Source organism: Nerophis lumbriciformis, linkage group LG34 (assembly GCF_033978685.3).
Source record: "Nerophis lumbriciformis linkage group LG34, RoL_Nlum_v2.1, whole genome shotgun sequence".
In the NCBI taxonomy this organism is placed as follows: domain Eukaryota; kingdom Metazoa; phylum Chordata; class Actinopteri; order Syngnathiformes; family Syngnathidae; genus Nerophis; species Nerophis lumbriciformis.
The window spans coordinates 14,460,306-14,475,000 of record NC_084581.2 but is presented as its reverse complement, the minus strand read 5'-3'; the positions used below and the strand labels follow the sequence as shown (position 1 = coordinate 14,475,000).

The 14,695-nt window shown below is 40.6% G+C and overlaps 1 protein-coding gene across 1 annotated transcript in view; it reads right to left on the bottom strand.

The window, feature by feature from the left end:
- The window catches only part of LOC133576379 (12-(S)-hydroxy-5,8,10,14-eicosatetraenoic acid receptor-like), a 9,885-nt gene extending 4,813 nt beyond the window's left edge, over positions 1 to 5,072 (bottom strand). Inside the window, exon 1 of the mRNA XM_061929554.1 lies at positions 4,493 to 5,072. Coding sequence (XP_061785538.1) covers positions 4,493 to 4,635 — 143 coding nt within the window. The 5' untranslated portion in view covers positions 4,636 to 5,072. The remainder of the gene's footprint in view (positions 1 to 4,492) is intronic.
- Positions 5,073 to 14,695: the final 9,623 nt, after the last annotated feature.

Sequence of the window (14,695 nt, the reverse complement as noted above, 5' to 3'; positions counted from 1 at the left end):
ATGGACGGGAGGGGGGAGGTGTTTATTATGCGGGATTAATTTTTGGCATATTAAATATAAGCCTGGTTGTGTTGTGGCTAATAGAGTATATATATGTCTTGTGTTTATTTACTGTTTTAGTCATTCCCAGCTGAATATCAGGTCCCACCTACCTCTCACAGCATCTTCCCTATCTGAATCGCTCCCACTGCCCTCTAGTCCTTCACTCTCACTTTCCTCATCCACAAATCTTTCATTCTCGCTCCAATTAATAGGGAAATCGTCGCTTTCTCGGTCCGAATCGCTCTCGCTGCTGGTGGCCATGATTGTAAACATGTGCAGATGTGAGGAGCTCCACAACCTGTGACGTCACGCTACTCGTCTGCTACTTCCGGTACAGGCAAGGCTTTTTTATCAGCGACCAAAAGTTGTGAACTTTATCGTCGATGTTCTCTACTAAATCCTTTCAGCAAAAATATGGCAATATCGCGAAATGATCAAGTATGACACATAGAATGGACCTGCTATCCCCGTTTAAATAAGAAAATCACATTTCAGTAGACCTTTAAAATAACTTTATTAATGTATAATAGTGGACAAAGTGGCTAGGGAGAGGGAAGTCTGGGCTTTTCTGCTTAGGCTGCTGCCCCCGCGGCCCAACCTTGGATAAGCGGAAGAAGATGGATGGATGGGATTCAGAGATTTTATTATTTACATCATCATTAATGCATGATAGTGGACAATATTAGTTCTCCTACAACATAATAATTACATACCGCTATAATAAGTACAGTGTTACCTCGGTTTTTGTGCACCCCACTTTTATACAATCCAGTTTCCTACAAAACCTTTTGCCAAAATTTTGTCGAGGTTTTCGTACAGCCAATCATTGCACGTAACAAACTAATCTGTTTTCCCTCGTGTCATTCCGGGGAATCTAGTGCCCAAACGAAGAATCCCGTGACTCAGTCTCTGTACTTTTTTTAACCAGTACCACCATGGGGTCAAAGATAGTTACAAAGTCCCAAAACTTTGGTAAAGAAGGTGAGAAGCACTATTAAAATTCAAGAAATAACTTGTAAGATAGAAGGCTGCGACGGAGGCTTCTTTCCTCCCCTCCTCCCTCTTTGCTGTCTTCGCTAACATCGTCATAAATATGTCATGATCTATTTGGGTTTTGTTATCAACTTCCTGTGATTAGAATAATTTCCTGTCTTTGAGCTCTTGTTTTGCCACTATTTCCTGTTTGGTATCTTTGTTTTGAAGCACCTTTACTGTATGTAAATTAGTTCTTTATTGATTTATTGTTTTTATTGATTTTTAATTAGTCCCAATTAGTTCTATTAAGTTCCACCTGGGTACCTCTTTCAGTGCCGGATCAATTTACTTGGTAGTCTGTTTGGTGTGCTGGAATTCTTTGTTCCCTGCTTTTTGTTGCCATTAAAACTAGTTTCCCGCCTGCCGTTCTCTGCATCCTTGGGAGTCACACTGCAATGCTCCTTATTGCATTGGCAATAGGAAACTGACTAGGAGTTCTACATAAAAGGGGAAATGGCATGAGGGTCACGACTCATGACACACATCACCAATCAAACTAATGGCACAACAAAACATCAAAGACACAGTTTTAAAAAGCAGTGGTGTGCTGTCAGAAATCATAACATAACATAACATAACCAGAAATCATGATCCTAATTAAAGATACAAGTATTTTTTTATTTACTTTCCATAAATATCTAAAAATATTCATATTCTCTTCATATCATATTATGCTCCTTCCAGCGCTGTTGTTTTTAGGTTAGAGTTTGTATCCAATCAGAATTCAGCAAGCTTATGTTGCCATGCTGTACCAAATCTGCCCGAGGCCTTCAGAATCAACAATGCTGGCGTCTATGCACTGTAAGTGATCGGGACATACAGGTGATAGACAGATGCGATAGCCAATCAGATCACGAGTTGTTGTCAGTAGGGCCTTTTAGATGGCCTCACATTGAACGTGACATTTACGTGTCCTGTGATTGGATACTCACCGGGACTGTTAGCGGATTAATTTGAGAACACATAGAGTTAATAGACAGTTGCGATAGCCAATCAGATCACAAGTTGTTGACAGTAGCCTCTCTAGGTAGCCTGATGTTAATGAGATTGTGATTGGATACACACTTGTCATTCCAAAGTGAGTATCCAATCACAAGTTGCAACTTAGCAGAAAGCAGGAAGTGTTGACCCACAAAGAAGGAGAACAAAATGTTGATTAGGTGGATGTTATTGATGAGCAAACTTTAAGAAAGTCAGCCAACACGCCTCGTCTGCATCGTTTATGATTAGACAAAACAACACATATATTTGCAAGGCCATTTACAATAAGGATATTTAAAGAGAAACTACATCTTGTGAGACGTTGTCGGCCAACCTCGGAAGCTAGCTCAGCTGTCCCGGCCACTTCCACTCGAACCAACCGACGACGAGGGGTACCACTGGCTTATACGGCGTCGAATGGGTGCTACAAATTGTGAGTTCAAATATTTTATTTCTGTATTTTTACACGTTTGATATGTTTTTTTGCAATTTTAATTTTGACAGTACCACATAAGATATGTTTTAATTGCTGATGCGGGTTTATTGATTTTTAAATGCGCCAGAAAATAACTTGTTTTGTACACTGTTGATGTGTTTCAATTGTCAATAGTGCGTGAATGTGTTCCTGTATAGTATTTCTCCAGCAATGGTCATGTGGTGACATAAATTATGGTATTTTGAGAGGTAATCATTGAAGTCGGACATCACTGAAGGCCTAGGTGGGAAACGCATGGCCCGCCACTGTCAAAAAGTGTACATAAACTTACACAGGAACTATTACTAAATAGAGGAATACATACAAGAGGCAACTTACTAAGCACTACACTAACAACTATACTTCATTGGTATTCACAGCAAGGTATGATGGGAACACGGAAGTGCCACCCTACAATATATATATTTTTAAATGCATTTATTTTTCACTATTACTGTATTGAATACAAATTGATCGCCAGTCTAGGGAATATGTTTGCACGGAGCGCATGCACAGGCAAAAAAGCATTCCAAGAAAAGCAACTAACAATTTGCAGTCATATTTTGGCCTTGTTCACACTGCAGGTCAGTTCCGATTTTTTTGCCCATATGCAGCCTGTATCGAATTTTTCATGTCAGTGTGAACAGTGAAATTCAGAATTTTTCATATCCGACCCAGGCCTCCTTCGTATGTTGCAATAAATCAGATATATACGCGATGCGTCCTTAATGTGAACGCTCCTGCACTCCGGTCGCATTTATCCGACAAGAACATCATCAAAAAGCGGGAATCGTCATAATTATTCACCAAAATAGACGGTTATAAAATAAATAGTTGACAGCAGAGCAGAAAACAAATGAAATCAAGTTTTAAGGACTCACATGAAACTTCCACCATTCCTGTCTCCGACACGCTCTTCAAGTAGACATAGAAGCAAGTTATCCTATTAAAATCGGATTTTAGGGAAAATAGTTGAAATAAAAAACTATTTAACTGTTCGCCATTACCTTTATTCTTTTTTACAACACTGTTTATGCGTATTTTAAGTTCCGGGAACTCTATGCAGTGTGGATTTCATCAATTGTTATTAAACAATTTATCGAAGCAACATAATATAAATCCAATCTTTTTTCTAATCAAATTGATTGATTTGATTGATTAATCATTGCAGCCCTAAATAAATCTAATGTGTTAACGTATTAACTTTGACAGTCCTGTTTAATAAATTAGGATTTACATTTTTTTTTTTTATAGGAAGATTTGATTTGTTTTTCGTCTGACCTTTTGGAACGGTTTACTAACAAAAAACCGAGATACCAATGTATTAGTGCTAAATAGTATACCTCTCTGATGCTGTCAATCAAAAGTAAACATTGTTTTTGTAAAGGCAGATTTGTTGATACTACTCTCATATGCGTCTCGTGGGCGGTGAGTTCACATGGTGCATGTTTGTTTGCGTTTTAAAGAGTCGTTTTCAATCAAGCCAACCCTTTATAGTATGAGGTTCGTCCTCTGAACTCCAAGCACTCTGAAATCTTTCAAGTCCTTTAAATCAGGGATATCCTAACGGATCCCTCAAAAAGGCAGGGTGGGGCGCATGTACTTTAATACATTTTGTACATTAAAGATGCTAAAACCAACGCAATATATATTCCAAGCATTCTAACATCCACATTTTAGCTTAAAAACAAGCTGCAGGTGAAAGTGGCCACACTTTAGACACCTCTGCCCTGAAATTATTATTTATAAAAACATGAGCAACAGTGCATTAAGGTGCTCTTCTGTGGTATTTTTGTGATGTTATCTTTTCACCCTGAGCTCAGCTTGCATAGACCAGGTCCTAGGCTTCCAGTTTGGCCACAACCTACTTGTGCAAGTTTGTCTACCATGGACGATCCAATGTTTTACTTCACCTAAGTGTGTATCTGAGGTATATACAGTATAAAGACGCTGTGGTACCTGAAGATGAAGATGTAGAGGACAGACAGGTTGAGAGGCAGACCCAGCGCAAACTGGCCAGCAACAATCCAGGACAGGATGTTGTACGTGGCGTTGTTACTAACATTGCAGTGGTCTACATTTCTGTCGATGCTGTCCATCATCCTCCCAAGTTCACTGCTTCGTCTCGCCGGAATCTTCCTTAGTCCTCAGGCACAGCTCTTGTTCTGATCCGTCAAATTCTACAGCCCCCCTCCTCTGGAGTCGGGTCAAGCCGCTGTCAGCTCTGCCAAAACATTCCGAGGAAACGCTCCGTAAACGTGAGGCTGGAAGGTGGCGAATGCTGGGAGATGAGTGTTGCTCTGCTTTATGAGCGAGGCCACCTCTTCCTTCACGCTGAGAATTATCAGTCAGAGATGGAGGTGTGGTTTGAAGTCATGCTTCCTCCTCCTACATCACCATACAGCATCTTCACCACACATGAAACGCGCCAGTATCGTATGGACTAGCACAAGTTCAAGGTGTTTCCCAGCCAGTTTGCTGGAAATGGTTGTGAAATTCCTCAGGTAGTTGTCCGTAAGAGACCCTCATGCCTGCACTTGTTGAGTTTCAATCTCAGTGGTCAGGAAGCTTGTTTACATGGTGGGCACTTCTTCTTGTGACAAAGTCAATCATTACGCCGCAGGAACCCTTTGACCAACTGTTCCTTGCTAATGATTGAAGACCTCCAATCCTCGGTCACTGTTTGACAGACCAGATGTTTTCTTGTAGCCATGGCGATGTCCTCTACCAAAGAAGTATGACTTCAGATTTTTGAAGTCATTGGACCTCTCCATAAGGCTGGATGGTTTACTGATGTATTACGTCATCCATGAATACACTTCTGTTATGAGACACCAATCAACCTCTCAGTTGTTTGTATTTTGAAGCAATCTTTCCACATGGAATAATGTGAGGAGAATGATTTGTTCTATGTTCAATCTGGAGCCATCAACGGCTTTATCAAGTGTTTTAAGCATTTTTAACTGTCATATAGTGCTGCTTTAACATTTGTGCGCCTTACTTTCCGTACAATTTGGTTGTCTCGGTTATCGTATGGCCAAATATTGTGCCTAACTAGTCCGTCTGCACGCATGTCATTCTGTTTTCATGTTACCTTTTGAAGCAAATTACCAACAAAATCTGAGATGCCACTCTATAAGTGTAAAAATATTTTTACACTGTTTTTCCTGTAAATGCTAACATGGAATGACCCAATGCTGTTGCTAAGCAATTACATCAATGTAAGGGAAAACAACAGCCTCGTGGTAAAAGGAAGACCCTCTTGAAATTGTATTGTCATTATTTACTATTGTGGTTATTGTTCTCTGGCGGTGCAATAGTACACTCTTCTGTGTTTCGGGGCAAAGGGTGTGGGTTCAATTTCTGGCAAGACTTGTGTCAGGATGGGCGTCTGGTTAAAAAACAAAGCCTAATTATCACATAGTTGTCTCACTGTAAATAACAGAGCCATTTTTGTTTGCAGGTGCCATTTTACTTGATGGATTCGGACCCTTTCCAGGTTTTCTTTGTTGTCTGGGTTATGTCTTAGTGCGCATCTGTGGTTAATTTAGTCTGTAGAACATGCTGCAGGTCAATAAAACACACAACAATCCATACACCATCAAAATAAATCAATTTTACAAGACTGTATATCAGAGCACCTACATGACCTTTGACCCCATCAACCTTAAGAAACTTGAATGGACGCAATACATGTTTCCTTGTAAATAGTTTAACAAAGAGTTAATGATTAAACATGCTGTACAATTTTTGCTGGAGTTTGGCAGGTGCTAGCCCCTGTTGGCGCGAGTAGTATTTTACAATAACACAACCAATTGTAATAGAATAAACTGGGGATGTAACAGTATCAAAATCTCACGGTACAACATTATCACGGTATTAAGCCCATGGTATGATATTATTGTAGTATATGTCCAAAGAAAAATACTTTAAAATGTTATAGTGTGTAAAATGAAGTGGCAGGGATGTTTAGGATAAACACACTTAACTGTAATGGAACAAAAACATAATGCTCAGATGTTCTAATCATATTATTACTATAAACAAGTAGATATGTGTGTATATATACAGTATATATATATATATATATATATTAAAAATAAATATTTTCAGTTAAGTGTCTTTAAACTGACATTATAAACATCCAGTATAACAAATGTAAAACAACAATGTCTACGTTAGTGTCTTTCAACTTTTAACTTCACCAAAACAGTGTCCCCTGTAGTGGACATCTTATCAATCAATCAATCAATCAATCAATGTTTATTTATATAGCCCTAAATCACAAGTGTCTCAAAGGGCTGCACAAGCCACAACGACATCCTCGGTACAGAGCCCACATAAGGGCAAGGAAAAACTCACCCCAGTGGGACGTCGATGTGAATGACTATGAGAAACCTTGGAGAGGACCGCATATGTGGGTAACCCCCCCCCCTCTAGGGGAGACCAAATGCAATGGATGTCGAGTGGGTCTAACATAATATTGTGAGAGTACAGTCCACAGTGGATCCAGCATAACAGTAAGAGTCTAGTCCACAGTGGGGTCAGCAGGGAACCATCCCTAGCGGGAACATCTCAGCAGCGCAGAGATGTTCCCAACCAATACACAGACGAGCGGTCCACCCCGGGTCCCGACCCCGGACAGCCAGCACCCCATCCATGGCCACCGGACCTGTGTGTCTCCCCCTCCACAAGGGATAGGGGGGAGCAGAGGAGAAAAGAAAAGAAACGGCAGATCAACTGGTCTAAAAAAAAAAAAGGGGGCTATTCAAATATCACTTTGGAAAATGCTGATTCACAGAAAACTTAGCTGAAAATGTAACTATTACTGTTGGAATAATTGTTTGTAAGTTATCACAAAAGAAACGTTGTATTACATTATGTTCCTGATAAGAAGATGAAGGCTGTCTTTCGAGGCCTAACAAGAGGAAGAAGGCTCGTGAAACGCCACTGTGATTTCAACACGGACAGATGGCAGGATCTGCTCAACTTCCAGAGGAACTCTCTTTGAAGTGTTAAACGAACTCTCTTTGAAGTATTTCACAAACTCTCTTCCAACTATTTGGTAACCGAGGTCAACGCTATTTACGACCCGCTGCCCTCTTGAAGTCGCTGTGGTCAGGAGACGGGAGGGGTTATCCATTGTCTTCCAACACCTGCCCCAGCTGGATCCAGGAAGAGCCCAGCCCGAGACATCCTCTTCTTGGACTTCAATGAGACCGAAAACAATGACTGTTTTACATACTTCCTATTTCAGCCGAGACATGTGTTGGTGCGTGAACATTGAACATCTGAATAAAAGAGGAGACGAAAACCTTCTTCGTCAGAGCGTGGTGCAGGACTGTACAGAGAGTGCAGTGGCCATGTTTCTCCTCAATATTGAGTCCAAATTGAATTCTGTCTCTGTTTGATTCCTTGCCTTTTGTCTTGTTTAATAGATGTCCTCAGTGTTTGAACGTGACATCTTATAAATGTAGATAACTAACAAATTGGCCTCCTTTGCACCAAATATATTTTCTGGGTGGTGGTTTATCAAGTAGCTTCTCATAGTACTTGTGTTCCCCGCAGTGCAGTGGCGCTGAGAAACAACCAATCTTATTTGCAGTGACGGGCAAGCTACGTGGAAACTGTAGTAAGCTAAGCTACAAGTTACTCTCATTTAAATGTAGCTAAGCTACAGGGAAAGATGTCCCCGGAGAAATGTAGCAAGCTACATGATAAAAGTAAGCTTGCTACATGAAAGCTGCATTGAATGGCATTCATATCTATGGACCCACATGTATAATATCAATGTTAATGTAACTGAGTGTGTACAAATAGACCCAATAAGTGTCTATTACTATTAACTATCTGTCATTTAGCTGGGGACACCCTAAAACTACCTCTAGGGCTCCCCGCACCCCACTGTATGTATTTATTTTAGTTTTAGTTTGTTTTTTTGCCCACCCCTATAATGTTATTAATTTGCTCTACCTGAGGTAAAAATCTAAATATAGCTTGACAAAAAAAAGCAATGACTTGTGTGTTCCATTGAGAGGAGCCAGGTGAGTCCACGGGGAAGACCCAGTACACGTCTCCCAGTTGGCAAAGGAACGCCTGGGGATCTCCCAGGAGGAGCTGGACGAAGTGGCTGGGGAGAAGGAAGGCTGGGCTTCTCTGCTTAGGCCGCTGCCCCTGCGACCCAACCTCGGATAAGTGGAAAAAGAGGGATGGATGCCGAGGGCGAATAAAAGCGATCTGCAAGCCGAAAATGGCCCCCAGGTCGCACTTATGACACACCTGCGTAACCATCACCTAGATGTGTATGACTGTTAAGAATGCTAAATTGGACAATTTTTTTCTTGCCCTGATGTGGGATCCGAGGATGTCATTGTGGCTTGTGCAGCCCTTTGAGACACTTGTGATTAAGGACTATATTAATTGATTGATTGATTGATTGACTTAACACAGTTTTTAGGGTGGCCACAATTTTACCCTGGAACCGATTTTTTTTCCAAATCGAAACAAATTGAAGGATGAGTCAAACTAGTCAGTCCTCTCGTCATGTCTTTCCGCTCATCAGCCGGTAGTTTTTGGCTTTCCTGCGTGTCCCTACACATCCCTGTCATTCCCAGCTTCATCAACTCCATCAGACCCAAACCGACCCGAGGTTGTTTGTGTCCCAACATGTCCTGACTGGGCCCAGAACCACACGACATTGCAACATACTATAACATAACTATTATGGCCTTGTAAGATAGAGCAACACAGGATTAGTTTGTATGTGTGTGACATTTTATATGTGTATATATTAACGTGTTAATGCATGTGATTAATACAAAAAATATTGCGTTACTATAAATTAATGAAGATTAATCACAGTGTTTGTTTTGAACGGCGGAAGGCAGTGCTCATTGCACAGGCAGAGATCACGCCACACGCCAGTGGGATAGATAGCTCGATGTGCTCTGTGCCTTTTAAAACAAACTGCAACGGCACTTTAGACAAAAATGAGGTAATTAGTTAATATTGCAACAACAAACGTTCCTATCATCGGCGCACATAAAGTACAAAATAGCATCCTAAAGCGAAACATGAACGTGAGGGTGGCGTCGCTACGTGGACAGCAAACAGAGGACAACAAACGATGCTGGCTGAATTTATCTGTGTTTACCACAAATAAAAAAAACAATAGTTTTTTGAAGGAGGGCATTAGGACATTACCATCTGTAAAGACCAAGTGCTGCAAGATGTTGTTCATGTTGCCAACTAACGTCGTACAAACTAGAGGTAGGGTGTACAAAAAAGAGATCAGTGCTATCATCTACAAACCCCGTTTCCATATGAGTTGGGAAATTGTGTTAGATGTAAACATAAACAGAATACAATGATTTGCAAATCATTTTCAACCCATATTCAGTTGAATATGCTACAAAGACAACATATTTGATGTTCAAACTGATAAACATTTTTTTTTTTGCAAATAATCATTAACTTTAGAATTTGATGCCAGCAACACGTGACAAAGAAGTTGGGAAAGGTGGAAAAAAATACTGATAAAGTTAAGGAATGCTCATCAAACACTTATTTGGAACATCCCACAGGTGAACGGGCAAATTGGGAACAGGTGGGTGGGAACAGGTGGGTGCCATGTCATTCACAAACAAGGATGGGGTGAGGGTCACCACTTTGTCAACAAATGCGTGAGCAAATTGTTGAACAGTTTAAGAAAAACCTTTCTCAACCAGCTATTGCAAGGAATTTAGGGATTTCACCATTTACGGTCCGTAATATCATCAAAGGGTTCAGAGAATCTGGAGAAATCACTGCACGTAAGCAGCTAAGCCCGTGACCTTCGATCCCTCAGGCTGTACTGAATCAACAAGCGACATCAGTGTGTAAAGGATATCACCACATGGGCTCAGGAACACTTCAGAAACCCACTGTCAGTAACTACAGTTGGTCGCTACATCTGTAAGTGTAAGTTAAAACTCTCCTATGCAAGGCGAAAACCGTTTATCAACAACACCCAGAAACGCCGTTGGCTTCGCTGGGCCTGAGCTCATCTAAGATGGACTGATACAAAGTGGAAAAGTGTTCTGTGGTCTGACGAGTCCACATTTCAAATTGTTTTTGGAAGCTGTGGACGTCGTGTCCTCCCGGACCAAAGAGGAAAAGAACCATCCGGATTGTTATAGGCGCAAAGTTGAAAAGCCAGCATCTGTGATGGTATGGGGGTGTATTAGTGCCCAAGACATGAGTAACTTACACATCTGTGAAGGCGCCATTAATGCTGAAAGGTACATACAGCTTTTGGAGCAACATATGTTGCCATCCAAGCAATGTTACCATTGCTTGCTTATTTCAGCAAGACAATGCCAAGCCACGTGTTACATCAACGTGGCTTCATAGTAAAAGAGTGCGGGTACTAGACTGGCCTGCCTGTAATCCAGACCTGTCTCCCATTGAAAATGAGTGGCGCATTATTAAGCCTAAAATACCACAATGGAAACCCCCGGACTGTTGAACAACTTAAGCTGTACATCAAGCAAGAATGGGAAAGAATTCCACCTGAGAAGCTTAAAAAATGTGTCTCCTCAGTTCCCAAACGTTTACTGAGTGTTGTTAAAAGGAAAGGCCATGTAACACAGTGGTCAACATGCCCTTTCCCAACTACCTTGGCATGTGTTGCAGCCATGAAATTCTAAGTTAATTATTATTTGCAAAAAAAAAAAAAAGCTTATGAGTTTGAACATCAAATATCTTGTCTTTGTAGTGCATTCAATTGAATATGGGTTGAAAAGGATTTGCAAATCATTGTATTCCATTCATATTTACATCTAACACAATTTCCCAACTCATATGGAAACGGGGTTTGGAAAACATTTTTATTAGCTTGTATGTGTAAATTAAGTTTTGTAATTGGGTGAAGCCCAGCAGAAAAGACAGAGGGAATCGAGAGGCAAGTTCTATATTGACAACTGTCTCTCGTCAACACTCACTTCTTGTCAATGCACCTTTTCTCACACACACAGTTTCTGCTTTACAATAACAGCGCAAACACGTCACATCCGATCCAACATCCCCAATAATGTGAAAAATTGCTTACATTTGTTTGAACAACCGGTGAAACTACGGAATAGTAAATGGTGCACCACGTAAAGTAGTTTATGGATGTCAATATTCCATTATCTATGAATATACTGTACATCTGTACCTAGTTTGCTATATTATTGCAGAGACTTTCAAAATGTGCACTTAATTCCTACTAGCAAATAAATGTATCTCATTTGTATCTAAATATTGGGGTATTCTATGAAGCAATTGGTTTCTATAACCTGTGATCAATCATGAATAATCACGGTTAAAAAAAAAAAAAAAAATAAAAAAAAAAAAAAAAAAATATATATATATATATATATATATATATATATATATATATATATATATATATATATGCGTGTGTGTGTGTGTGTGTGTATAGATTATATTTACATTATTTACATTTAAATATATTATTTTATTACTTTATTACTTTTTAAATTATTATTATTATGTCTCTCTGTGTTGGACCCGTGATGAGGGGGCGACTTGTCCAGGGTGTACCTCGCCTTCCACCCGAATGCAGCTGGGATAGGTTCCAGCCACCCCAGCAAACAAAAAAGGGCCAAGCGGTGGAAAAATGGATGGATGGATCGATGGATGGATTTTTCAATTCTTGGGGAGCCTCTGTCGGGGCGGATGCTGGGTGTTCCATCTCTATCGTTGGGTTCCCTCTGGGGGTGGGGTTGGTGGTTCCAGTGGCCTTGTGCTGGGTGGTCCTGCTGCAGTCATTTTGGGTAGGGTGGCTAAGGGTGGGCTGGTCGTTCTCTCCTGGTGCGGGGTTGGGCCTGTGGGGGCCTGTGCGCTGATGGGGCCAGGGAGTTTTCCCTTCCGGCTGCGGGAAGTCTCGAAGCCCCCGTGTTCTTTCTGCTTGCGTAGGGTGTGGTCTCTTGCTGGTTTGAGAGCTGGTCGTCTCGTGCTTCTCCCGTGTCTTGTCTTCAGCCAAGCGCGTCTGTCTGCAGCCTTTCGCTGGCCTGCTAAGCGTACATAAAGATTAAGGAAACTTAGCATAGCACAAGGTAGCAGGAACTGAAGTTGTAGCATACATCTAGGATTGAAGAACTATCGTAGCATAGCGTGAACAACAAAACAGTCGCCAATGGTGAACAAGTTTAGAGAAAACCAACAAACCTGAAATGCCCATCGTCACATTTGGAGAACAGAAAATGTAACAGTCGACAATGACGAACATTGCATCTGCTCCGAGTAATATGGGGATATAAAGGGAGCGTAATTAATATTAGCAACAGATGGGGACACTTAACAATGAACAGTGTGTAAAGTTTAGCACTCCTAGCAATAAGAAAATAAACAAGGAAGGAATAGAAGCACTGGCAACATAAATATACATTAAACCTAGGAAAACTATAACTAACACAAAACCAGATATGACCTGCAGGGACACTTTCTTTCGTAATCCAATTATTCATTACATTTATGTTGCATTTGAAGTGATCGTCATGTTGACTTTAGCGATAAATATTATTATTATCATATTGTTTCAATTGTAGTACAACAATGTTCACAGACTTTAATTTATCTCAGAATGGGGTAATTACGGTGTTGCAGTGCAGGTTTTAAATACAGTAACAGAAGTAAAACGTAATGGATAAACAAAAAAATGGTAATACATTTTGCACACTAATATGTATAGATAAAAGATATAATAAAACAAATCACACTAACATCCGTATTGCACACCAAGAAAAAAAACACAGTAATCATATGAGCACTTTGTAAAGTCGTATGGCTGTGGGCAGAAAGGACCTGTGGTAGCGCTTCTTCTTGCACTGTGGATGTAACAGTCTAATGCTGAAGGAGCTACTCATGTCAACTCATGGCCTCACAGTGCCGTGCATGGGGTGAGAGGGATTGGACATTATTGATTTCAACTTGGTCGGCATTTTTCTGTCAGCCACTTTCTCAATGCTGTCTAGTGGGTATCCTAGGACGGAGTCAGCTCTCTTAATCAGCTTATTCCAGTCTGTTCCTGTCACAGATCGTGCTGCCCCCACCCAAGCAAACGACGGCATAGAACACAGCAGAAGCCACAACAGTGTCATAAAAAGTGTTCAGCAGTGACCCCCAGTCTCTTCAAGAGGTGTCTTGTACACAGCGTTGACATTGTGAGTCCAGTCCAGTTTATTGTTGAGGTGAACGCACAGGTATTTAAATGAGTCCACTATTTCTATCACAAGCGACGTTGTCTCACTGGTGTTCAGGTGCAAGTGATTACGTGCACACCAGTTGACGAAGGCTGAGATGACTCATCTGTATTCCTGCTCGCTCCTCTTAGACACACATCCCACCACTGAGGAATCGTCTGAGAACTTCTTCAGATTGCAGGTGTGTTATTACTAACTACTGATTTGCTTTTTTTTAATAATTGCTGGTATCATATTTGTACATATCGTATTTGCTCATGTAGTTCTGTTGTTGTTGTATTTTAGTTTTTTTGCTGTTGTCTCTCTTTGTCTGCAGAATTTCCTCTGCTGTCTTCTTTTTTTTCTTCTTCTTTCTATCCCCTCGTACTCCAGTCCGGCTGTGGCAAACACTAAAAACATCCAAACGTTTGAAAAAGTCAAATACGAATAAGGCAACAAGAAAAAAATCCTACACTTCTCTTATGTAAAGTAAATCTGTCCAGCAGATATGGGCATTTCCATGAACAAAAAAGAAATTACATGTACTGCATAGGTGCTTAAGCCCCGACCCTTCCTCTTTCATGCTATGTTGTTTTTACCTAATACAATTAATGTGACCTATACTGCACTTCCTTACTAGTTTTCCATAATGAGAAATGCTCTTGTTTCGATTTGCAGTCAATATGTTATGCATGCTTCTTACACACTGCACACACACACACACACCTTACAGCATGAGAAGTGATGACACACCATTGAATCAAATGTGTCTACTCTATTTTTAGACACGCAGCCAGTAGCAGACACACACGCTCATCGTCTGGATGACATCATGAAACGTGTCATGTGACATCATCCAGGTGACTGCTTCAGGTCAAAGGTTCAACGTCTTCTGGTTTTTCTGATTACTGGCTGATTTTTTTAAAATTTGTGCTCA